Source organism: Alligator mississippiensis, chromosome 15, assembly GCF_030867095.1.
Source record: "Alligator mississippiensis isolate rAllMis1 chromosome 15, rAllMis1, whole genome shotgun sequence".
In the NCBI taxonomy this organism is placed as follows: domain Eukaryota; kingdom Metazoa; phylum Chordata; order Crocodylia; family Alligatoridae; genus Alligator; species Alligator mississippiensis.
The window spans coordinates 18,995,702-19,020,400 of record NC_081838.1 but is presented as its reverse complement, the minus strand read 5'-3'; the positions used below and the strand labels follow the sequence as shown (position 1 = coordinate 19,020,400).

Sequence of the window (24,699 nt, the reverse complement as noted above, 5' to 3'; positions counted from 1 at the left end):
AGGGCCACTCGTATGGTTAAGGGCTTGCAGGCCAAGCCGTACGAGGAGAGACTAGAGAAACTGGACCTCTTCAGCCTCCGCAAGAGAAGGTTGAGAGGCGACCTTGTGGCTGCCTTTAAGTTCATCACGGGGGCACAGAAGGGAATTGGTATTTATTCACCAAGGCGCCCCCAGGGGTTACAGGAAACAATGGCCACAAGCTAGCAGAGAGCAGATTTAGACTGGACATTAGGAAGAACTTCTTCACAGTTCGAGTGGCCAAGGTGTGGAACAGGCTCCCAAGGGAGGTGGTGCTCTCCCCTACCCTGGGGGTCTTCAAGAGGAGGTTAGATGAGTATCTAGCTGGGGTCAACTAGACCCAGCACTCTTTCCTGCTTATGCAGGGGGTCGGACTCGATGATCTATTGAGGTCCCTTCCGACCCTAACATCTATGAATCTATGAATCAGAGCTCCAGTGTCTGCCAGGGCAAGGAGGCAGAGGCCTGGGGGTGAGCCTAGGCTCACACAGGACCCCCAGGCCTTTTCCTCCTATAGCCTTGGCCACAGCCAGGGGCTCCAAGTGGCTCCTGGGCCTGGCTTGAGGCTCCCAGTTGCTCTCTAGACCCAGCATAGGAGGTCAGGTGCAGCCCAGCCAGCCAGGCACTCATGCCAGAGATCTCCAGTGCCCCTGGGCTGGCTCATGTGCCCTCAAAGACCCCGTCACTGCCCTTCCCCCTGGCACGTCCTACTGTCCAGTGTCTGGGGCACTCACATTACCCTGAAGGGGCTTTGCAGCCATCACCAGGGACTTGGGACACCCTCGTCGGAACTACTTCCCAGCCAGTCTCTCCAGAGCCCAAGCACACGACGCACTGAATCCCGCCCTCCCCTCCCTCGGACATAACTCAGAGCTTTCCAGAAGCCGCAGAGGCTCAGCCCTGCCGCTCCCTGGCTTGAGGCGCAGAAACACCCAACCCTGTTTGCTGCCGCAGGGGACACAGATGTTGCCCAAACTTGAATGTGGTTTAATCTCCCTAGGGCTGAATCAGTGCCTGGAACTGGGGGTGGGGGCCCCGTGTTCCTAGCATGAACCCTGCCGGCTCTTCCTTGAAGCTCACCTCGCCACCATGCTCACAGCAACTCTGGGGCGGACGGGCAGCATCACAGGGATGGAGCATCACAGAGCTCACAGCCCCAGTATGGTCCAAGGTGGCTGAAAGTCGTGGTGTCTCAGAACAGCTCTTCAGCATTGGGCACCCGCGCGTCCCGCAGCTCCTGCAGCCGCCCCAGCACCTCTTGCAGGCTGCGCTCCCCCAGTGGCGCGGCGTTCCGCGTCCGCACATTCACCGTGCGGCTCAACAGCTCCTTCCTGCCGACCACTGCAAGAGACACCAACATGGCACAGGGGTCAGGGGGAGGCCCAGACTGCCCACCATGGCTTTGCTGGGAAGAGCTGAGCACCCCTGGGGGCCAAGTTGCCCCTATGTTGCTGGGTGGGGGGGCCAACAGGCCCCCAGGTCTGCTCTGGTCAGGTGATGGGTGTGCAAAGCTGCAGCAGAGGCAATAAGACAGAGCCCAAGTTGAGCCCCCAGTGATGGGCAGCAGGGCCACCCTCCCCAGCTCCCGGAGACCCCAGCCCCTTTCTCTGGCAGGAGCTGCTGGCCTGGCCAGTACAGGAGGGAGCAGACTGAGCCCGAGTCCTGATTTGGGGGCAGTCAACAGGCCTGAGGGCCACAAACAGGAGGGCAGCAGCAGGCGTGTGGGCCCTGGGCTGCACACGTGCCACGGACACCCAGGCACGCGTATGCCACAGCTCCACAGTGCAACCCCTCTGGTTGCACAAGCAGGTTTGAATCACTGCTGAGCTCAGCATTCAGCTTCCCACTGCTCAAGCCACTTCCCCAAACCCAGGTGGGGACGGTGGGGCCTGACTCAGGGCCTGGGGCAGGGGAAAGCCCTGCTGAGTCCTGGCAAAGGGGCTCTCTGTGGTCACCAGGCACTAGACATGGGTCTCAGCCCAGCTTGCTGCTGGCATGCGGGGGTGGGGGAGGATACCCCCATGGGTGAGGCTGACTGCACCCGGCTCCCACAGCCAGCCTGGAACAGCAGCAGGGCCCTGAAGGCTTGAGCTGCCCCGCACAGTCCCACACTTCCCCTCAGGTCTGCTTAGGCACCCCCGTCTGTTCCCAGTCCCCTCCCCAGGGCAAGGCTGGGGCTACAGGTGGCATGCCTAACTAGAAGCCAAAGCAAAAAACTGCCCAGCTCAGGGGGAGGCAGCTATTTAAAAAGCTGCCTAAGGGGTTTTGGATGCTGCCTCCGACCCCCCTAGGCAGCCTGAGGCCCGCTGACCTGCGCGTCTGTGAGGTCGAAGCACGGAGCTTGGGGCCAGAGCCTGGCGCTATTCACGGCAAGCTCCTTCCCCTGTCTGTGCCTCAGTTTCCCCACCTGGGATGAGGGTAGGGGGATGCTCCCGAAATTTTCCCAGAAGGACAACAGGTTATTTATTGTTCACCTGGCCCTGCCAATACCCTCCCGTTGGGAGCCTGGCAGTGGCCGGGCCAGGAAGCCAGGACTCCTGGGTTTTGCTCTTCCGCTGAATCACTGGGCGGCCGGAGGCAGAGACAAATAAGTTACATAAGGCGCCTGGCAGCAGGGAAGAGGACTGTGGTGTTCCCTGCCAGATCTGGGCAGGCGCCATGCATTCCTACTTTCCCTACCCCTGGCCTCACGCTCTTCCCAATGATCCGCCACAGTGGCTCTGGCTCCCGGGGACTTCCCCCACCTCCGAGGTGACCCGCAGCTCCTGCTCTCCCCCCGATCCTGGGGATTCCCGGCTGGACGCATGACACAGGGCTGGGGGCCAGGACGTCCTGACTCACGGGCCCAGCCCTGACCCCCACTGTGTGGTGGGGGAAACAGAGCTGCCAGGATGCTCTCGCTGCTGCCTGCCACGAGGACTGCTTATAACCCCCGGGAGCAAGGGCTGGGATGCTCCGTGCAGCAGGCCAGAGGGAGCGAAGCGGGAGTTCGAGCAGCCTTGAGAGGGTTCTGCATTACTGCCTGGGGCCAAAAGGTTGTGGGTGCCGGGTGGCATGAAGCCACCAGGGAAGGCGACAAGTGCACCACACAGGATGTCATGGGGGAGACATGGGGACCAGTCATGTTCCTATCCCCACGAATACTGAGGCCTTCCTGTACTGGGGGAACTGGCTCTGGGCTACCCTAATCCCCCTAATCCCTGTCCTGGTACAGGGAGGAGGCAGGCGAGGCCTTTCCACGCCTGGGTATGTGGGGCTCCCCGCCCTGCCAGCCTAACAATAGACAATGGGGCCAGGCCTGCCTGTACCCCTGGCTCTGGCATGAAGGCTACCCAGCCTGGGGCTTCACTGCAGACTCCCTCCCATAGCAGAGACGGGGAAACCTGCCCTCTGCCCCTCCAGCCTAGCACAGGTCCCAGCTGCCAGGCAGCACGGGAGGGAGAAGAGCCAAAACTCCAGTCTGTGCCCATAAGCTCCCTTCTCAGGCTGCCAAGGGCGCAGCTTGCCCCCGGGGACATCCAGCTCCCACCCCGCTCCGAGGAGAGCCTTACCCAGCTGGAAGTTGTAGTGGGCCAGCTGTGCCCGGCGCACTTTGCGGCTCAGCGTGGTTCCAAGGTCAATGTCTAGGTCAGCCATGAATCCCATCTGGCGGAGGGTGCTGTGGACCTGGGAGTGGGCAGGCAGAGAGTGGGGGGATCAGAGGGCTTGGTGGGGGCAGGGGAGATGATTGGGGCTGGGGCTGTAACTGCTGCTGGGGACTCACCTCACAGGCATAGCTCTCCACGTCGGGGCCCACTGGGATCACCATGACCTGCAGGGGCGACAGCCACAGGGGCCTGGCGGGGAAAGAGGGAGACGGGTCCTCAAGTCCATGGCTGGGGAGACCAAGTTGGGCACCGCAGAGAGGCTGCCAACACACCCACTGCTCCCCAGAGAGAGGAGGGGAGGGGGCAGCTTGAGCTGAACGGGCTTCGGCCAAGATCTGCTCCACCAGGGCAGCGAACCCAGCCCCCGTTTCCTGGAGCTGGGGGGTCCCCCCAGCCGGGGTGCACAGGAAAGCAGGGGAGGTGCGGGGCAGGGCAGGGCACAGGGGGCCACATCCTCACCACTTCCCACCATAGCTCTCGGCTAGGATGGCCAGCATCCGCTCCACGGAGCCCAGCACCGCTCGGTGGATCATCACAGGCCGCTCCTGCATGGTGCCATCTTGGCTGGAGGAGGAAAGCATGGGAGATTGGGAGCCAAGCCACTGACCACTGTGGAGCCACGATCCCCCATCCCCAAACCGTGGCTGGAACAGGAACAAGCTGGAGTCTCTGTCCCCCCCGCTCTGCCTGCAACGTGTATGAGGCTCTTCAGCTCTGGGCCCCACAGGCATCGTGCAAGACCCCCCAGTCATGGCTTCCCCCATCCCAATGGAGACACGATTCTCTCACACAACAGCAAGTGCCTAAAACCAGCAGCTCAAGAAGAATGGGCAGGGAGAAACACAGGCCCAGAAACCCCACAATCCCTCATGTTTCCAGCCCTGAGAAGCAACCGCCTGAGGGGGAGTGGGTGGGGGACCATGGCCCTGGCCCTTACGACACCGTGTTTGTTTCCAGATAAAGACAAGGAAGTCAGAAACGCGAGTCCTTGCTCCCGTGACGAGAGGAATGCCGTGGCGGGGCGCTGCGTCAGCTGCCTTGGGACGGGGCCAGCACCCCATGGGAGCTCCCTGCCTCTTGCAAAATGGGTGCTGGGAGAGTGGTAGTGCCTGGAGGTGCTGGGGGGGCGCTCTGCAGGACCCCCCCACCTGCTGGGGGCTGCGCCCTGATCTCCCGGCCACCCCACCCTGGTGGGTCCTGCTTCTTGGAGCCCAGTGTTCAATGCATCCCTGGCCAAAGCCAGCTGGAGGCTCCGCAGCCAGGGTGCGTGGGAAGCCAGGCAGGGCAGGGCAGGGCAGGGCAGGGGAGGGAGCTGGATGCTCAATAGTTTCCACTGTAGTGGGAAGCGAGAGACAAAGAACAGACACCTTCATTGTGCTTCCCAGTGCCCGCAGCAAGGTCTCCGTTTCCCCTTGTACAGCTCAGAGCTGGGCTGGGCTCATGTTCCTGCTGGGATTCCACCCTAGAGGTTCCCGGCTAGAGGGTCTTGCCCTCACCTCAGGCTCAGACTGATGCTGCATTGGGGTCAAGAAGGGAGTCTCCCCCCTGGTCAGACTGGTGCAGACCAGAGGTACAGTCTCAACCTGGGATCTCAGCCTGCATTAACAACACTCACAGCAGCAGGACGCTGATGCTATGGTCCCCCTGGGGCAGGTTTGGGTGTGATGTCTTGTTGCATGACACGGCTGACTGTGTGGTTTTCATCACAGGTTAGACCAGGGGTGCTCAAACCCTGGCTTGTGGGTCAGATCCAGCCCCCCCAGGACTGTCACCTTCCTGTCTCTGGGACTTGCCATGAGTCTGTGGAGACCCTGTGGGCCATGGCCCCATATGCTAGAACAGGAGGGCAGGACGGTGCTAGGCCTGATCCTGGTACCTGGGACCAGGTGGAGGTTGCACAGGGCTGCCAAAGCCTCAACCAGCCCATGGGCCAACCCTGTGGAGCCAAAAGGTTGAGCACCACTGGCTTAGACAATGGATGCATCTGGGTTGGTTTGGACAGAGCTCATCCTGCCTCGGGCAAGAGTTGGACTGGATGTGACCTCCTGGGGTCTCTTCCAGCCCTGCTTCTCTGTGATCCTATGAATATCACCTGCTGCCCAAAATGCGGCCACTTCTGGGGTACCAAAATGAAGCATATGGCTGTCGGATGGGAAAAGAAGAACAGCGCAGGAGGCGACTGATGTGGAGCAGAGACCAAGAAAGAGGCTGGGGCACCCCAGTGCTCGGAGCTTCCAGCACAGCTTGGCTGGGCCCGGTCCAGCTGGGTTCATCCTGCCAGCCCAGGGGTTGGATGAGACGGGCCTTCGCAGGATCTCACAACAGGATCATGAGGCAGCCAGTGGCCCTGGGGAGGGGCTGAGGCTGATTTTCCTCCAGTGGTCTTCATACTCTCCCTTCAAGGAGCCCCCGGGACCAAAGGCTGCCAAACTCCCCCCTGCCCCACGCTAAGGAAACCCTGCCACGTTTGCACTGAACCACTGGCCCCGATCTTGCTCGAGGCGCCAAGAATGGAGTCAGGGGCCCTTTGAGCCAAAAGAACAGGCTGTTACATGCTTCGGGCTCTGTGCTGGGGGCTGAAGCAGATGCTGTGAGGTTGGCACAGAGCAGGGCCAACAGGGCCCAAGTAACCTTGGGCTCCAAGCCTTGAGCTTTGGAGGTAGAACCCCCTTCCCTGGCAACGTGGTCAGGGTGCTGGTCCCCCCTGAAGGGACCATACCTGACATAGGCCAAGTCAAAGCGTGCAGGCATCTGGAAGTCCAGCTGGATGGTAGCACATTGGTGGTAGCGGCCCAGGGCATCCTGGATCTGGATGTCAATCTGTAAAGGAGTTAGGGAGTGAGAGAGCATCACTGACTCCCCCCACAAGACCCTGAATCAGAGGCTGGGGTCTTGGGGTCAAGCTGAGGGGAGGAGCCTCACCGAAACAAGAGAGCCGTGGGTGTTACCCGGGCCAAGCTATTTGCAGCTCTGGGGATGGCAGCCGCAGGGTCTGGCATTTCCAGAGGGGCAGGGAGAAGGAGCTGCCCTGAGGCTTCACTTGCTCTCTTCTACCTGGGCCCAGGAAACACCCTGTAATTAAGGCAGCTTGATCCAGAAGAGGTATGGCTCAGGGGCCCCATCCCAGGTGAGCACGGAGGCACTCGTTCCAGCTGAATGTGGGTGGAATTGAAAGCACCTTTCCTGCGAGCGCGTACACGTGCATGTACCCATGTGTATGTGCATGTACATCCGTATACCCATGTGTGTGCATGTTTGGAGCCCACATCCCTGCTGGGGAACCATAGTGCAAGCTCTGTGCAGCTGAGTGGGGGGAGTGACCAGACTACACCAAGACCAGACCCTGAATAAGTCCCCATCAATGGAGCTGTTCTCAGCCCAGCCCAGCAACAGAGCCCAGGCATCTGGCCCTTGCCACCACTCACCTTGGGTCCATAGAAGGCCCCATCTCCTGGATTCAGCTCCCAGGGCTGCCCGAAGTCATTGAGGCTCCGCTCCAGGTGCTGACAAACAAAAGTGTCTGTGATTAGAGCCACCAACTGCCTCAGGATTGATGTTTGCTGTTCCCATGACAAGGGCCAGGTTTTACCTGCCAGTGGGATGTGACCAGCAGAGGCATGTGCCACCTGAGAGCCCTGCCAGGGGTCAGATGCCAGGGGGCCACAGAGCATGAAGAGCAAGCAGCCCTGTCCACCCCACCCCACAGGACAGGCACGGTGCCAAGGCAGAGAAGGTGCTACAGACTCAGCACAGTGCCTGAGATGAATGCAGCGCTGGGCAGAGTGCCGGTGAGGGCAGGATAGCAGCTGCACAGATTTGTTGGAGGGTTTGTCACAGCAGCACCAAGAGCACCTAATTGAGGGTTGGGGCCCTGGTGCTCCAAGTACAAACCTCAATGCAAGGATCCAGCTAAGCCAGGTGCAGCAGCCGCTCCTGTCTGCATCGGAGAGGTGACAAGCCCGGGGTGATAGCAGGCGGCAGTGGCAGAGCCAGGCTAGCCCCAGGCCATCTCCTGCTCCACTCTCAGTTGGGACAGAGGCTGGAGTCAACCTGGACACCTGGGTTCTTACCCCTCCTCCCTTCCAGGGCAGATTTCAAGGGGCCAGAGCCCAGGCTGGGGCACACGTGGGGCTGAGCACTGTGGATTAACCTGCCTGGGAACCCAGATGCCTGGGTTTCACACCACACCCCCATCCTCCCAGATACAGACCCCCCAGGCCAGGACCCTGCTCACTACCTGCTCAGCCTGGTCCCACACATTGACATCACCCAGGAAGCCCTCAGGGCGTGTGGAGAGGTAGAAGCGGGCGGTGAAGCCCAGTGCCGAGTAGATCGTGTGCACGAAGTCCAGGCAGCCGCTGATCTCACTGGCCAGCTGCAGGGCAGGGGAGAGGGGGGGAGCAGGGCCAAGGTGAGGGGATGCGCCTTGGGCTTCCACCCCTGCAGGGTGCATGAGGGAGAACCAGTGCCACAGCAACACCTGGGTGCCACGAGCAGGGCAAAGGGAAGGTTGGGCCAGCCTGATACCCACTCCCCAACCCGACAGGGCCCCGTGCCAACGTTTACCTGGTCCAAGGTGCAGAAGATGTGGGCATCATCCTGCTGGAAGCGATGCAGCCGTGTCAGGCCACTGAGGGTGCCTGAGGGCTCATGCCGGTGCAGTGCCCCGAAGTCAGCCAGGCGCAGCGGCAGCTCCCGCCACGACCGCGGCCGGTGGGCGAACATCAGGCTGCGGAGACCAAACTGGTTTATTCAGAGCTAAGGCTGCTGCACTGCACCCCCAGGAGGGGCCTGGTGTCACAGCTGGGACTCAGGTGGGTGGGGGTGGAGCTGAGTGCAGCGAGTTGTGTGAGGCCTCAGGCCATTCTCCGAGGGACAGAAGTTGCCTCTGCCACAGCCGGGCAGACAGCCCTGGCCGCAGCAGGGGGATGGTGTCCCTGAGGGTCAGGCCTGGGCCCATCTATGGAGCGGGGGAAGGACCCAGGCACTACCCACAACAAAGGCAAAGAGGGATGTCACTGGCTTTGCTTGCAACACCCCCGAGCCAAACCAGCTCAGCACTAGTCACCAACCCCCACTCCCCAGAGCTAGGACTAGTACCGAGGCGTACGGGCTCCCAGTGCCACCCCCAAGCTGGGACTACAACCCAGGTGTCCAGGCTCCCTGCCCACCCCCAGCTTCTGGCCATGCCAGGGCCCTACCAGTGCGCAGGGCAATTCATGGGCTTGAGTGCCAAGGTCTGGCCGTTGGCCTGGAAGGAGAACATGTGCTGGCTGTAGTGCTGCCAGTGCCCCGAGCGCTCCCACAGCTGCACATTGTACACGTTGGGGGTCACCACCTCCGTGAAGCCACGCCGCCAGTACTCGCTCTGGGGGAGGGGAGGGAGAGGAGACAGGCTTGAGGGGGATGGACCCAGGGAGGTGGAAGTCACCTGCTTTGGGGCTGCACAGAAAGGCAGGTGGGGACCCTGCAGCAGGGGCAGATGTGATGCAGGTGATAGGAGCCCATCTTGAGCTCCCAGGGGCCACCGGCCAAGTGCTGCCTCTCTAGGCACCAGAAAACACTGCCAGCTTTCTGGAGGGGGCAGGGCCTGGGCAGGACCCTACTTGTCCTTTCCCTGCCAGTCTGGCCTGCTATGACATGCCCCAGAGCCTGGTACAGTCTCTCCAAGGCACGAGCGATGGTGCATTCTTGGCATAGCTGGATGCAGGGGCCCAGGACAAGTTGGGTCTCATTGGCCGGGTTGCCCAGGCTGTCCCCCAGACCTGGTTTCACAGTGTTGGTACCCTTGGCCTGGCTCAGCTGTCAGAGACTGCTGGTCAGGAGAGTGCTCAAGGGCACCTTGGCACCATGGGGACTTGCAGCCAGGGGTCTTGCATCGCCCTCCATTCCCCTGCCCCTGCAAAACTGCAGGGGCAGGAGGGAGCCGCATGTGGGTGGCTGATGGCAGGCCTTCACCCTGGGCAGGGGGGCTGTAGCTGAAGCCAGTCTCAACAAGACCCCAGGAACCTGGCAGCAGTGGGGAGGGCCCCAAGCCCAGGGGGGCACCAGGCTCTCGCGAGTGGCCCCAGCCTGGGAGCCAAGACAGCTTCTCATATTCAGGTGCAGAGAGGGGCGTGCTGAACATGGGCATGAGATGTTGGCTGTGGGCACTGATCCGAGATCCCGACCCCGGGAGGGACACGGGGCCCACAAGGGTTGGAGGCGATGATGTGTGGGGCACTGGGTTGGGGGCAGCTCCTGGGCAGGCCAGGCTGAAGCAGCCACTTCCAGCCCTGAAGGGTCTTCAGGGCACCGACACGCCATGGATCGTGAGTAAGACATGCACTGGCAAAGCCCGAATATGGCTGCTGGCTGGCAGCCAGGCCATACCCACCCCTGCCTGCTGCGGCCTGGTTTGTGCAAGAGGGGGAGCTCACGTAGGCTGGAAACTGAAGACAAATATAGTGACAGGCTGACGCACAGGCGCCAATGTCTTGCAGGTTGCGTCTTCCCCTTGGCCACAAATGCCGTGCGGCAACAGAGACAGTGCTGCTTCCTTGTCTGCGACTGGGGAGGCGAAGGGACTCAGTGCCTTGTGGAGAACTGACAGCCCACAGCTTTCGGTCATGAGGGGCTTGGGCCAGGGCTACAGATCAGGTTCCCCCTCTGGGTTAGTCGGGGGCCAGAGGTGCAGAGTCAGCGGGTAACGAGTGTGAATCCCCGTACCAGGGTTCATACAGATGGTAGGTCCTTGCTCCTGATGAGACGAGGGAGGAAGCACAGGGTGGGACCCAGACGAAGGAGCTGCTCCCATGACCCACCAGGCTCAAGCAATGGGGCTCCAGGAAGCAAAAGCACCTATTCCAAAGGGGAGCGGACAGGGCTGGACGGTTTAACAGGGTCTGCAGATTGCTCCAGAGTAAAAGCAGATGAGGCTGGATCGTTTAAGCCGGTCTGCGGGTTGCTCCAGAGTAAAAGCAGCACCATGGGAGCAGGGCTGCAGGGGTCTCTGGGTGACCCTAGAGACCCCACAACCGCGTTGGGGCCAGCATGGCCTCCCCAACGCCATAGCGCAGAGAGAGACACCTGGCAGGACGGGGACATTGCAGTCCATGGGGACCGTTGGTGGCTCTCCCTGCAAGCCTCGGGAGGGGGAACCATCATGGAGCCCAAATAACCCCACAGGGGCCCTCATTTTCTGGCACTTGCCTCCGTTGGCTTAGCTTCTGCCGCTCTCCTCTGCAGCTGTCACTGATGCCCCTACGTGGAGACAGGTCTGAAGTCCAAAGGTCTGGGAATGCCCTGGGCTGACACACGCCGTTCCCTTAGGGGCCAGGGCATCAAAAGCATCCAGAGGGAGCCGCTGACCTCAAGGTCCCAGCCACCAGGGGCTGCGAGATGCCCTGGTGCGTGGGCGAAAGGCTCGCACAGCCCCCCAGCCGTACTTGCTGGGCTCTCCGGGCAGGCAAAGACATCCAGGCAGGCGACCCAAAGGCTTCTGAGCATGAGGGGATGGGAGACAGGGTAAGGTCCCTTCACCCCTGACAACGGGGCTGGCTATCGGCCTCCCTGGTGCCCCAAGCCGGGCTGGGATCCAGATGCCGCGTGATGCCTCTTTCTGAGCTCAGCAGGGCTGGAGGTGCTGGGACAATGAGCTGCATCAAGCGGCTGCGTCCAGGGGCTGAACTCCTGGTCTCATCTCTTTTTGGTGTCAGACATCCCTGCTGTGAGCAGAGACCAGCTGGGACCCAGGTATCGCACAGAGACTTGGCACACGTTGATACTTGTCACAAGGCAGGCACCGCAGCACTCAGGGAGCCAGGTGGGAGCAGCACCTTGTCTCATTTCTTCGCCTTCCAGCCCCAACACTTATTCTGTCCCTGACAAAATTGATGGTCCCTCAGGAGAGCATGGATCGACGGACCCAGTGTCAAGAGGGCACTGGGTATGTGCTGGCACCCGGGTTCCACAGGGCCACATCCAGACAAGGTTCCCAAGAATTTCAGGTCCTTGGAAAAGCAGCTCGATGGGCCTGATCCTGCGGACAATGCCCCAAGTGCAAAAAGGGGCTGGGCATCCTAGTGCTACCGCTCAGCCAGGCTCTCTCCCAGCCCTCCTGCCCTGGGCTTGGCTGTGGGATGGATCCAGATGCCAGCAGAGACCAGGAAGGCAGTAGAGAGCCATTACTAAGCCCCTGATGACCCACGGCAGTTTCCCTGAGACGGAAGGGGAGGCACAAGTCTGGATTTGCAGCCACGCAGGGGTAGCTGACACCAAGAGGTGGTGGAGCTCACGCTGCCCTCTGGCCCCCCTGGCCTGGGGGGACCTCAATACCCTTGGAGGGGGCAGAAAGGCACCCCCTGGCAGAACAGAGATGGGGCAGCTGAGCCCAGCTCCCCCCAGACATGGACACACATACGACCCTGCTTACAGCTCTCCAGGTTTCAGCGCAGGGACTCCGCTGGATCCCTGCGTTGGCTGCAGCTGCCTACTTCCTCAGGAGCCTGTATGGGACCCCCCGTCCGAGCCCCGCACCCAGGGAGCCAAGCCTGGGCACCGGATACCTTGATGAAGTCAATCAGGGCGTTGCAGATGTGGGTGCCCCTGGGCAGGAAGAAGCAGCTGCCGGGACTGAGCTCATGAAAGAAGAATAGCTCCTGCTCCTGCGAAGGGAAGAAGCCAGATCCTGGTAACTGCTGTGTGGGGGCAGGACAGTGTCCAGGGGTCCCTGCAGTGGCTGTGCCTGGCCCAGCCCTGTCTCTGTCCCTCCAAGGGTGATGCCTGGACCTACCCTGCCGATGCGCCGATGGTCCCGCTTGGCAGCCTCCTCCTGCTGCTGCTCCCAGTGGGCCAGGCGGGCAGCAGTGGGGAAGGAGATGCCATAGACCCGCTGCAAGGACTCCCCAGCAGGGTCCCCACCCCAGAAGGCAGCCGAGCTCTGGAGGGAAGGAGAGATGCTGGTTACCATGGTAATACTGTCTTTGGGGGGTGGGAGTGGGGGGGTGGACACCTAGGGTGGGCCTCCCCAGGGCGACCTTGGCAGCTGCCCCCCCTTGCTCCTCTCCATGCCTCAGTTTCCCCAGTGGTAAGGGAAAGGGGCTATTAACCCCTTTAAACCGCCCCTCTCTGGAGATGCCCCTACCCACCACACATACCTTCAGGACCTTCAGCGCCTGGATCTGCCCTGTGTGCCGGAGGTGGGGGCCACGGCACAGGTCAATGAGGGGCCCACACCTGGGGATGGAGACAGAGGAGCTGGTCAAGGCAGGAGCTGCAGCCAGGGCTGGGGCCGAGCACAGGGGGAGGGATTCATGGACCTCACGCAGGTGGAAGGGGGGTGTCACCTGTAGACTGTGCTCGTTGGCATCTTCACCTGTGTCTCAATTATTTGCAGCTTGAACTTGTTGTCCTGGTTGGGGGAGAAGAGCCCAGGGAGCTCAGGCTCGGTCGGACAGGACAGGACAGGACCCCAGCCCAGCTGGCCTCCCCCAACCTCCCTGACTGGACCATGGCCCCAGGCAGCTGCTCAGGGAGCCTGGCCTAGTGCCGAGGGCTGCATCCTGGCCCCTACCCCACCATCTGCCACAGATGTCCTGGGTACATCCTACAGCATCCCTGGCCTCAGCTTCCCCCTCTGAAATGGAGAGAAGGGCAGCCAGGGCAGGGAGGGGGCAGGGGTGAGAGAACTGTCCAGTGAGACTACAGGCCTTGCAAGGATTCACATGTGATCCCCCACCTCCATCCCTCCCCAGCCCAGGCAGACAAAGACAGACCCAACACTAGGGGCCCAGGCCAGACCCGGGCATGACCTAACACTGCTGTGCACTCAGCTGGGGCCTGGGATGCGCGGGGCTGGCGGGGTGCTCACCTTGAACAGCTCCCGCAGGGCGTCGCAGGGCACCTCCAGCCGCTCAAAGGGGTGCTGCTCCTGCACCAGCACGTGGCAGGCTTCTTCCAGCACCGTCAGGTCGCTGCTCAGCACAGTCCTGCGGAGATGGCTAGATACTCATGGCCCCGGGGAAGCAGCAGGACCTCCACCCCACCCAGGTCCATGCCCGCCCCAGGATGGGGGGGCAGATCAAGGGACCAGTGCCAGTCCAGTGGTGCCAACACTGCATGACCCAGGCAGGCTTCCAAAGAAAAAACCCCAGCCTGGCCCTGAACCCTCCTAGGGCAGGTCTGATCCTGCTAGGCACTAAGCCAGGTGGCGGGACTGGGCCCCAGGGCCCTGATCCTGCAATGACAAGGCCCAACTCCATTAACAACAGCCTGGGGCAGACCACGGCCCCGCCTCTAGTTGCCGTCTGTGCTCCTTACCGGCCGCCCAAGTCCATGTCGTAGAAGAAGCCGCTCTCGGTACTGGGCCCATGGCAGAGCAGGGCCCCATAGAGCTGCTCTGCAGCAGCGCCCAGCACATGGGCGCTTGAGTGCCAGAACACCTGGGTAGGGAGACACAGGGCTGGAACCCAGGTAAGATCCCAGCCACCCCGACTGCCCCCTCGCACTGCCCGAAGCGAGTGCTGCACCCCATTGCGGGTGCTCCGGAGTGACCCACGATAACAGCAAAAGATTCTGGGCAGGTAGCAGGGCTGGGGAGGGTGTGGCCAGGGGTGACCAAGCTGAGCCCTGAGGCACGTCCTCTGGCAGGGCCAGCACAACCAGGCACTCTCAAAAGAGACTCTGCTGCCCCTCTGGGGGGGTGGCCACGACTGGGGAGGTGCGGATCCACCCCCTGACCCGTCTCTGCCCCAACTCACTGCCTGCCCCTCCGGGGAGTCAAAGTGGAGGAAGTCGAGGGTGGCGTCTCCCTCAAGCGGGCGCTCCAGGTCATACAGGGCCCCGTTCACCCGTGCTGCCACTGCCTCTTCGGCCAGGTCCCTGCTGCAGTGAGGGGGGAGAGAAGCAGTCAGGGAGACCCGGGCGCAGAGCAGGGAGGTCTCTGCTCTCCACCTCCCCGACAGCCCCGAGACTGGCCTCCCACAGCCCCCTCCCCAGATCCAGGAGACTCCACAGGGTTTGACCCCCCTGCCCTGCCTCGAGGGGAGTGCAGCAGCGGGGCTTGAGCCCAGGGTCCCCCCGACCCAGCCAGGCCTCACGGGACAGGCGAGAGCGGGGCTGAGCCCCCTGCCAGGCGGTACCTGATGCGCGCAGCGATCTCGTAGGGCGTCGTGCGCCCGGCCTCGCCCTCCAGGTGCCGGCCATCGGGCAGCACCACGCGGATGGGCCCCCGCGCCTCGGCCTGTCGCTGGGCCTGGGCCGCCTTCAGCTCCGCGTAGAGCCGCAGCCGCTCGGCAATGCGGGGCGTGAGGACGCCAGCCTGCGGAGGAGCCACACGTGAGCTGGGGGGAGAGGCCGGACTCCAGGGTTCACCTCCCGGCTCTTGCTCAAGACTCGGGCAGGCAAAGCTGGGTCGGGGTTGGGAAGCAGGGTCCGGGGCCTGTGCTGGGGGCTGCAGGGCTCAGCAGGGGAGAGTGCAGAGGATCAGGCTTGCAGGGGAGAGGGGTGGGGTGGGGTGGGGGGGCGTGGGCAGGTGCAGCAGAGGGGGTCGGGGACAGGCGGGGGGGTGACATGAAGGGGGGACAGCTCCAGTCTGTGCTGCTGGGACCATAGGGGGGTAATGCAATGCAGTGTCATGGTGCAATGCAGTGTGCTGCAGTGTAAGGGAAGGGAAGGGAAGGGAAGGGTCCAGTACTGGGGAAAGGGTGTGCAGTGTAATGCAGTGTGGTGCAGGACAAGGGAAGGGGGGGTGCAGCACACGGGGGGGGGGGCACATTCCAGTACGGGGGAGGAGGGGAGGGGAGCAGTGTAGTGTGGTGCAATGCACGTGGTGCAGTGCAAGGGAAGGGAGAGTGCAGTGCAGGGGGAATGGGGTGCAGCGCAGCACAGCACGATGCAGTGCGGTGCAGTATAAGGGAAGGGTCCAGTACGGGGGAAATGGGGTGCAGTGTAATGCAGTATAAGGGAAGGGTCCACAACGGGGGAAGGGGGTGCAGTGCAATACAGTGTAACGCAGCGTGGTGCAGCGCAAGGGCAGGGGCGGGGGGGGGGGGGCAGCACGCGGGGGGGCACATTCCAGTACGGGGGAGGAGGGGTGCGGTACGGTACCGTGGGGGGGGGAGGGGAAGGAGTCACGCACCACGTGGTGTCGGCGGCGGCCCGGCCCGGCCCCGCTCCCCGCCAGGCGCCGCGCGCAGGCCGCGAGCAGCCCCATCCCGCGTCCTGCAGCCACGCCGAGCCCCGCCCCCACGCACGCCGATTGGCCAGCACCGGGCCCCGCGGGACAGCCCTGTTGGCTGCTGCGGGAGCCAATCCGCCCGCTCCTGGCCCCGCCCCCGACAACACCCCGGCTACCCGGCCGCCCATGCGCAGGAGCCGGGGGCGCTGACGCGCGATAAGAGCGGTGTCGTGTGTCCACGTCTTTGGTGCGGGGTGCCGCCCCTCCCCCCCACAGAGGGCTGCAAACCCAGCACTGACCCCCACCATGGGGGTTACCCATTCCTACCCAGGGGGCACCAGTCCCCCCAGCCTGACCCGCGCTGTACTCACCCCCTGGAGCCGGCCCACTCATGCCCAGGCACCCAGCGTGCGCCCCGAGGTCTGGCTCACGGGGCTGTGAGGTGGCGCCAGATCGGTCCACGGGGGAGAGGAGTGTCATGGCTGCGGCAGCCTGCGCCTGCTCTGCTCCCTGCAGGACACGGTGGCGAGAGGGGATCGGCCGCGCGGCGTGGGGTCCTGTTGGAACAAGGGAGAGGTCACTCGGGGAGACAGAGATCAGGGAAGAGAAACCCCCCTGGACGGACAGACACAGGTGCACACATACAGACACGTGCATGGGTGGCCACGCAAGTAGGCATATACGGACGTGTGCACGCACGCATAGACAAGCATACAGGAGGGCCCCGGACCCTGCCTGCGCACCCCCCAGGGTAGACAGCCCCAGCCGTAGCCAGCCTCCCAGAGGCATGACACGGATGGGCACGCGCCGCACCCCGAGGGTCCCCTCGGGCTCCCCCCCCGGCACCTCAGGGACGGCAGCCCAGACGGAGCCCCTGGTTCCAGGCTCCACGCGGACGGAGCCCCTGGCTCTCGGCTGCGGGGGCTGCCTGTTCCTTTTCCAGGCTCTGGGGCCTGGGAGCATGGCCAGCTCCCCTTGCGGGGTCTGCTCCCTAGTGGGGTCTCTGGTGTGCCAGCTGGAGGAGCTCCAGGCCACAGTCCAGAGACTGCGTGCCATCAGGGACTGCGAGCAGGAGAGACTCCTACTGCCAGGCCCTTCTCCCCAGGGAGGCGGAGGGTAGATCGCAGTCTCCCTCCACGCCAAAGGAGGACTCTGGGACCTCCTGCTGTGTCCAGCCAGGGGCATGGACCAAGGTGGTCAAGGGCCCTAAGGCCCGCTGCACCAAGGCCCCTGCCCCGCCAGAGCTGAGCAACAGGGACGCACCTCTTGCTGCCCCAGCAGAGCCTGCCGAGTTGCCAGCTCCTGCAGGCCACATGGGCCTAACTGCAGCTCCCGCCCCTGCTCTCCCCAAGACAAAACGTAAGGTGTTTGTTGTGGGAGACTCCCTCCTGAGGGGGACGGAGGGGCCAATCTGCCACCCCGACCCCTTAGCCAGGGAAGTCTGCTGCTTCCCGGGGGCCCGCATCCGGGACATTGCGGAGAGGATCCCAAAGCTCCTCAAACCCACAGACCACTATCCCATGCTCCTTATTCATGTGGGCACAATGACATGGCTCGGAGCACTCCCAGCCAGGTCATGAGGCGCTACAGGGATTTGGGAGCGGGGCTTAAGGGTCCGGGGGCACAGGTGGTGTTCTCGTCGATCCTCCCAGTCTCAGGCTATGGGCTGAGGAGGGACAGGAGGATCCACGTGGTCAACCAAAGTCATCGTCGGGAAGGCTTTGGCTTTCATGACCACAGCCCGCTCTTTGGCGAGAGAGGCAGCGAGCTGCTGGGAAGAGATGGCCTCCACCTCTCTCCCCTAGGGAGGAGGCTCTTCTCAGCCAGACTGGCTGACCTGCTCCACCGGGCTTTAAACTAAGCCTGCTGGGGGACGGGGGGACGACCGCCACTGCTGGCCCGCTGAGCAACCCTTGCAAAGCCAGCGGATCACGGCACTCAAGGGAGCCCACCCCTGCCCCAGCCCTGGTAAAATCTGTGGGCAAGGAAGGAGCCCCCCAGGGGGCACTTGCCTGCCTGTACACTAATGCCAGGAGCCTGGGGAATAAGCAGGAGGAGCTCATCCTCCTGCTCAGTGCAAACAATTACGATGTCATAGGGATAACGGAGACCTGGTGGGACTCCACCCATGACTGGACCACGGGGATAGATGGCTATACCCTGTACAGGAGGGATCGCGTTGAGAAAAGGGGCGGGGGTGTAGCTCTCTATGTTAAGGAAAGCTACGCGTCCCTGCAAGCCGATATTGGTGACCAGGGTGGACGGCTGGAGACCCTCTGGGTTAAAATCCGTGGGGAACACGGCACAGGGGACACAATGGTGGGAGTCTATTACAGACCTCCCACCCAAAGTCCTGAGCTTGACCAGGAGTTTGCCCGGGAACTGGCTGAAGCAGCTTGGTCCAGGACCATGGTTGTCATGGGTGACTTCAATTACCCAGACATCTCGTGGGAGGATCGCTCAGCAAAATCTGAGCGGTCGCAGAGCTTCCTCTCGTGCGTGGATGACCTCAACCTGACTCAAGAAGTCTATGGGCCAACGAGAGGCAAAGCGCTGCTCAAGCTGGTGCTGGCTACTGGGGATGACCTAGTCGGCAACCTAGTAATCGATGGGAAGCTGGGTGACAGCGACCGCGAGCTGATCACCTTCACCATCCACCGAAAAGCTGGCAAGTCAGTCAGCAACACGGAAATCCTTGACTTCAGGAAAGCCGACTTTGACAAGCTCAGAAGCCTTGTCAGTGAGGCCCTAAGGGACCGTGACCACAGGGAGAGGGGAGTTCAAGAAGAGTGGTTGCTCCTCAAGGGAGCGATCCTCAATGCACAAACTAAGGCTATTCCATCTTGGAGGAAAGGCAGCAAGAGGGCACAGCAGCCCCCCTGGCTCTCCAGGGACCTAGCAGACCTCCTGAGGCTAAAAAGAAAGGTCTACAAAGGATGGAGGATGGGAGTCACCTCCAAGGAGGATTATTCTGCACTGGTCCGGTCCTGCAGGGAGCTGACTAGGAAAGCCAAGGCTGCAACTGAACTCCAGCTAGCTTTGAGCATCAAGGACAATAAAAAGTCCTTTTTCAGATATGTGGGGAGCCGGAGGAAAAGCAGGGGCAACGTTGGACCCCTGCTGAACCAGATGGGGCAACTGACAACTGACGCCCAGGAAAAAGCCAACCTATTAAATAGGTACTTTGCGTCGGTCTTTCATCAGCCCCATGGGACGCCCGTGCCCGCTACAGGGCCGGGAAGTCCGGGTGAGGGTGATCCCCTGCCCTCCATTAATGCTGACTTCGTGAAGGAACATCTTGAGAAGCTGGATACCTTCAAGTCAGCCGGCCCTGACAATCTTCACCCCAGGGTACTCAAGGAGCTGGCGAGCATCATAGCCCAGCCTCTAGCGCGGATCTTTGAAAACTTTTGGCGCTCTGGTGTAGTGCCCGAAGACTGGAAGAAGGCCAATGTGGTGCCTATCTTCAAGAAAGGGAGGAAAGTGGATCCGGCTAACTATAGGCCCATCAGCCTGACTTCTATCCCGGGGAAGATCTTAGAAAAGTTTATTAAAGAGGCCATCCTTAATGGACTGGCCGACGCCAACATCTTAAGGGATAGCCAGCACAGGTTTGTTGCAGGTAGGTCTTGCTTGACCTATCTCATTTCCTTCTACGACCAGGTGACCTATCACCTGGACAAGGGAGAAGAGATTGATGTCATATATCTTGACTTCAAAAAAGCCTTCGATCTGGTTTCCCGTGATCGCCTCTTGGAGAAACTGGCCAGTTGTTGCCTTGGGTCCCCCACGATCCACTGGCTGGAAAATTGGCTCCGGGGTCGGACCCAGAGGGTAGTAATTGATGGAAGTCACTCATCGTGGTGTCCTGTGACCAGTGGGGTCCCCCAGGGCTCTGTCCTTGGACCCATACTGTTCAACATCTTCATTAATGATGTGGACACTGGAGTCAGAAGCGGACTGGCCAAGTTCGCCGATGACACCAAACTTTGGGGCAAAGCATCCACACCAGAAGACAGGCGGATGATCCAGGCTGACCTGGACAGGCTCAGCAAGTAGGCGGGCAAGAATCTGATGGTGTTCAACGCCGATAAATGCAAGGTTCTCCACCTTGGGAAGAAAAACCTGCAGCATCCTTATAGGCTCGGCAGTGCTATGTTGGCTAGCACTATGGAAGAAAGAGACTTGGGGGTCATCATTGACCACAAGATGAACATGAGCCTGCAGTGCGATGCTGCAGCTAGTAAAGCGACCAAAACGCTGGCTTGCGTCCATAGATGTTTCTCAAGCAAATCCCGGGACGTCATTCTCCCCTTGTACTCGGCCTTAGTGAGGCCGCAGCTGGAGTACTGCATCCAGTTTTGGGCTCCACAATTCAAAAAGGATGTGGAGAAGCTTGAGAGAGTCCAGAGAAGAGCCACGCGCATGATCAGAGGTCAGGGAAGCAGACCCTACGATGACAGGCTGAGGGCCCTGGGGCTCTTTAGCCTGGAAAAGTGCAGGCTCAGGGGTGATCTGATGGCCACCTATAAGTCTATCAGGGGTGACCACCAGTATCTGGGGGAACGTTTGTTCACCAGAGCGCCCCAAGGGATGACGAGGTCGAATGGTCACAAACTACTACAAGATCGTTTCAGGCTGGACATAAGGAAGAATTTCTTTACTGTCTGAGCCCCCAAGGTCTGGAACAGCCTGCCACCGGAGGTGGTTCAAGCGCCTACATTGAACACCTTCAAGAGCAAACTGGATGCTTATTTTGCTGGGATCCTATGACCCCAGCTGACTTCCTGCCCTTTGGGCAGGGGGCTGGACTCGATGATCTTCCAAGGTCCCTTCAAGCCCTAATGTCTATGAAATATGTATGGACACACATGCAGGCACATACAGACATAGGTACAGATGCGTGCACACACGTGTATGGACACCCAGATATGGGCATGCATGCACACAGGCACAGACACGCGTACACACAGATACATATGGACACTTGTGGACATGGGTGTGCATGCACACAGGAACGGACACATGCACAGATAGACACAGACACGTGTACCTTTGGACACATGCACACAGGCATGGACACATGCACACAGACATGTATGCATGGAGACATGCAAACAGGCATGCATACACAGGCATGGACATGTGCATGCACACAGATGCACACAATGTACCTATGGACACATACCCAGACGTGAACACGGCCACACACGTACAGACACAGGCAGACCCAGACACATGCATGTGCACATGTAGACTAGTCTTACTCAGACCATTTCCCCTTCAGCAGCAACCACCAGCGAGGAGAAAGGCCACGTGACCACGCTTTTCCGGCTCTGCAATGACTTGCGCTGAAACATGCGACACGTGGTAGCTGCTCCGCACCAGGCCCAGGGCCTGGCTGGCACAAAAATGCCAATCTCAGCATGATCTGTCATCCTCTTCCGACAATTCCCCCTGAACAGCAGCTTGGAGAAGATGCAAGAGCACAGACGCACACACACACAACACAGCTTTGTGTCACCCCCTGTTCTCGGCAGCAGCACCCGATGGTTCCTTACCGTCACACACTAAATTGACTTGGCCCTGGTCCAGCAAACACCCTCTTTGGAGGAAATCTCCTCCCAGGCCTGACTGGCGGGTTGCAATAATGAGGGCATGCTGCTTCGTAAGCCGCCTAACAACAACAAGCAGGGCTTTCCCGTTACACATAGCTTGGGTTTTTCTGGTCATCTACAGTCCAGTCTTCAAAGGTAACCGGTGGACCTAACTCCATTCCCATTGTGTTCAGTGGCACGGAGCTAAACCAGAGGTACTTGCTGGGGACAATCTCCCCCACACACATCACCTAGGGAAAGAACTCCCATAATTTCTTGCATATAAACACATTTCCCCCTCAAAAAAGGCTGCTGGAAATTGGTGTTATATGCGAAAAACACGGTAAGAGCAGTTTCTACCCATTGCCAGACAACAGCAAAAGCAAAATCTTCAGGGATCCACATAGAGCTGGTCCCACTCCCTCGCTGCTGCTACCGTTACAAGGAAATATCCTTTCCCCCTTCATTCTGCCTTTCGAAAACAAGGCAGCTTATACTCCAGGGTGTGTTGTATGTGAGCAAATATGGTCTTCGATTCCTGTTCCGATACCGTTTTCTATTCGGCAGCAGCCAGGAGGAAGCATGCAAATGAGCTGGATGAGAGCTCCCGGCACACCAGGCCAGGAGAGTGAGAGACAGGTCCAGCTAAAAGGCTGCTTTGTTCAGTCAGCTGCTACTGTTTTATTCCAGATGTGCTGCCCTTTCCCCGGCAGTCAGAGGGACAAGCACAGGCAGCCGGGCCCCACGGCACGTGGAAGAGGAGGGAATCCAAAGGTAGATGCAGTAATGCCATAGGTTGGGCCTGATCCTGGGAGGTTTATAAGTACTCTAAATACCCTCCTAAGCACCACCCAGGATTGAGCCCAAGTGTGGAGGAGACCAACTACGTTGTGCACTTCGCTAGAGCGGCCATGGAGGACATTGCAGATGCCAGATCCCGTGGCAGTGGCACACTGTGGCTGAGCGCCCTTCCAAGCAGGCCCGCTGTCCTTCACACACTAAGGTAGAGCACTGGATGCCAGAAACATCTGGGCGAGCCTGTGACCTGCCTCAATCCCATCTGGCCTTGCAGCGGCAGGATGAAGGGGACGGACTCCACAGGCAGTGAAGAGCTTGGACAGATGAGCCACTTCTTCCCTGGGTCTTGGCCCTGGCCTTTCATCTGCCAAGGACTTGGGTAACTGGCAGAGGATACACCCGAAGTAAGCACCAGAAGCAGCAGGGCCAGGAGGGGAGAAGAACAGAAGTGGAGGAGAAAGTCTGAGCACAAAGTCAGGCCCCTTGACACCGTGCACTGCCCTCGTGCTGGGAGCAGCCGAGCTGGTTGGACCCATTCCACATTCACTAGCCTAGGCCTAAAACCCAGTTTGTGCTCTGCTCTCCGAGCCTGAATGCATCTCGGGGGCAACAGCCGAGCGCAATGTGTTGCCCAAGTCAGCTGCACGCTTCCCAGGCTTGACCCCAACCTGTCAGAGCCAAGGGCCCCTCTCTGCCATCATTGACCCTAAGTGTGGACACGTAGCTGCTGAAGACACGTCCCAGCTCTGCTGTGACACAGATCAGGCTCACTTGCACCGAGTGAGGAAATTCTGCTGAAAACCCTGAGCCGTCCATCCTGCGTCACTGACTGCAACGTATTCCGGGAGTGGCATAAGGAGCCTGCCAAGAAATCGGGCCACATTTGAGATCCTATCTGATTAACACGAGGGTGGACATGGTCTCTGGCTGTGACTAGTGTGGAGCTGTGATCTGGCAAGGGCAGCGAAGGGCAAGACCTGACTACAACAGCCTCTGAAAGGAAATAATTCCTCCACCCACGGCCTGCAGAGGCCTCACTGCCTGTCCCATGCCAGGAAGTTTGGATGAGCACAAAACCACCGTGGCTCCAAGCACCTCTTGTAACTTCCAAGAACTTGGCTTGAACAAGTGCCTGCAATAACAGGGACTTGACTCAGTGACCTTGGAGTTTCCTTCCAGCCAACGCTCCTCACGAGAATATAAGCTGACTGCTCCAATGGACAGAAGGAATTCGGTTACCGAGGGAAAACCCCCGTTACTCCAGGGCGGCCGTGACAGCATCATGTTTCAAAATGGAGAGAAGAGGTGAATTTTCTAAAGCACCAAACAGTTTCTTAAGATCCATCAACTTTTCATGAGGTTTAGGCCCTTGCAGAAGTTTTACCCACGATGTGACGTGGCTGTACCATAAGAGGAAGCTCCCCACAATACATGGATGTTCACTGAGGAGAGGAGCCTAAGGGAATTAGGTGCCAAATCTCACAGGTGTTTCAAATGGGATTTAGGCATCTAACTCTTAAAAGTTTCCTTTGGAAATAGCAACTGCACATCTTTGCTGTGGCACGGAAAGACCTGGCACTTTTAGAGCCTCTTAAAAAGAGCTCACCCTGGTTTTTAACAGCGGGCAACATAGTGCCAAGTTGGAAGACAGGTAAGTTGGGATACCAGTCAGGGCATTAGCCAGCACATCTGCAGAACAAAGCCAGCGTAGAGCGTTAGCCTGGACCCAAATGTAAAGGGGCACAGCCGTGCAGGCTTGCAAAGAGCATTTAGAGTCAGATTACTGAAATGAGCGGTGAATCCCAGCCGGCCCTTGCAAACCAAGGTGTGCTGTAGAGATGGGCCCTTCGCGAGATGAGGCATTTGCATTTCCATGTTGTTCCCGCAACAGAGGGGTCACATGGGCAGTGCTGTTCTCTTGCTGGCATGGTGACAGCAGCTGTTCCTTGCTACCCACGAGCAGGATCTTCAATTCCAGATTCAGTTCCTTGTCTCATGGCAATGGCCAGAAATAGCTCTTTGAATCGTCAGGTGAGGAGCAGTTTGTCCTTACAACAGCCCCTGCCAGGTGGTTCCACGGGCAGCATCATTTCCTTCCCGCTTAAGCTCTGCTTGGCTCCTCCTAACCGAGGGTCTCCTTTGCTTTGAGGCCTGGAGTGGACAGGCGTGATTCACATGACTGCTCGACTTCTACCTTCCTGTGACGCACGGAGAGGGATATATCAGTGCCCTTTTCCAGCCCCAAGTCCTCGATCTCAAATTACAAGGTGGTCAGACACGGTCAAAGCAGTAGACACCATCCTACCAGGAGAAACCACTTGCATTTTACAGTCGCACCATTTCATTGCACCCTAGCCATCGATAGAGGAAGGTTGGACCACTTAAAAACTCATCTGAATAGAGGAGATTAAGAGTCCGCCACTCTGCCAGGAGCCACGCTCAGTGGTCAAGAGGCAGTAGGTCTCGGCCTGCTACAATCAGA

The 24,699-nt window shown here is 60.1% G+C and overlaps 1 protein-coding gene across 2 annotated transcripts; it reads right to left on the bottom strand.

Moving 5' to 3' along the window:
- Positions 1-984: 984 nt before the first annotated feature.
- TARS2 (threonyl-tRNA synthetase 2, mitochondrial) lies at positions 985-15,894 on the bottom strand. Of its 2 annotated transcripts, XM_019477360.2 has the most exons (18): positions 15,784-15,894; positions 14,786-14,964; positions 14,405-14,528; positions 13,965-14,086; positions 13,516-13,633; positions 12,992-13,056; positions 12,803-12,881; positions 12,439-12,585; positions 12,212-12,310; positions 8,867-9,033; positions 8,232-8,394; positions 7,903-8,040; positions 7,091-7,168; positions 6,385-6,485; positions 4,125-4,229; positions 3,782-3,854; positions 3,570-3,684; positions 985-1,359 (listed from the first exon to the last, which is right to left on the bottom strand). In XM_019477360.2, the coding sequence occupies exons 1-18, from the start codon at positions 15,856-15,858 to the stop codon at positions 1,211-1,213; spliced, it is 2,097 nt and encodes a 698-aa protein (XP_019332905.1). In that variant the 5' UTR covers positions 15,859-15,894; the 3' UTR covers positions 985-1,210. The 2 variants fall into 2 exon arrangements, with proteins under 2 accessions (XP_019332905.1, XP_019332906.1); XM_019477361.2 differs by lacking the exon at positions 985-1,359 and having other exon boundaries at positions 3,594-3,684; positions 4,135-4,229.
- Positions 15,895-24,699: the final 8,805 nt, after the last annotated feature.

What these genes read in the sequence shown, in the direction of transcription:
- TARS2 (XM_019477360.2), bottom strand. Translation starts at nt 15,858, where the DNA reads ATGGGGCTGCTCGCGGCCTGCGCGCGGCGCCTGGCGGGGAGCGGGGCC. An exon ending in TGTGGGACCAGGCTGAGCAG is followed by an intron (nt 7,169 to 7,902) that starts GTAGTGAGCAGG and finishes TTTGTTTGTCAG; the next exon opens with CACCTGGAGCGGAGCCTCAA. An exon ending in GAGAGCTATGGTGGGAAGTG is followed by an intron (nt 3,855 to 4,124) that starts GTGAGGATGTGG and finishes TTTCCCCGCCAG; the next exon opens with GCCCCTGTGGCTGTCGCCCC.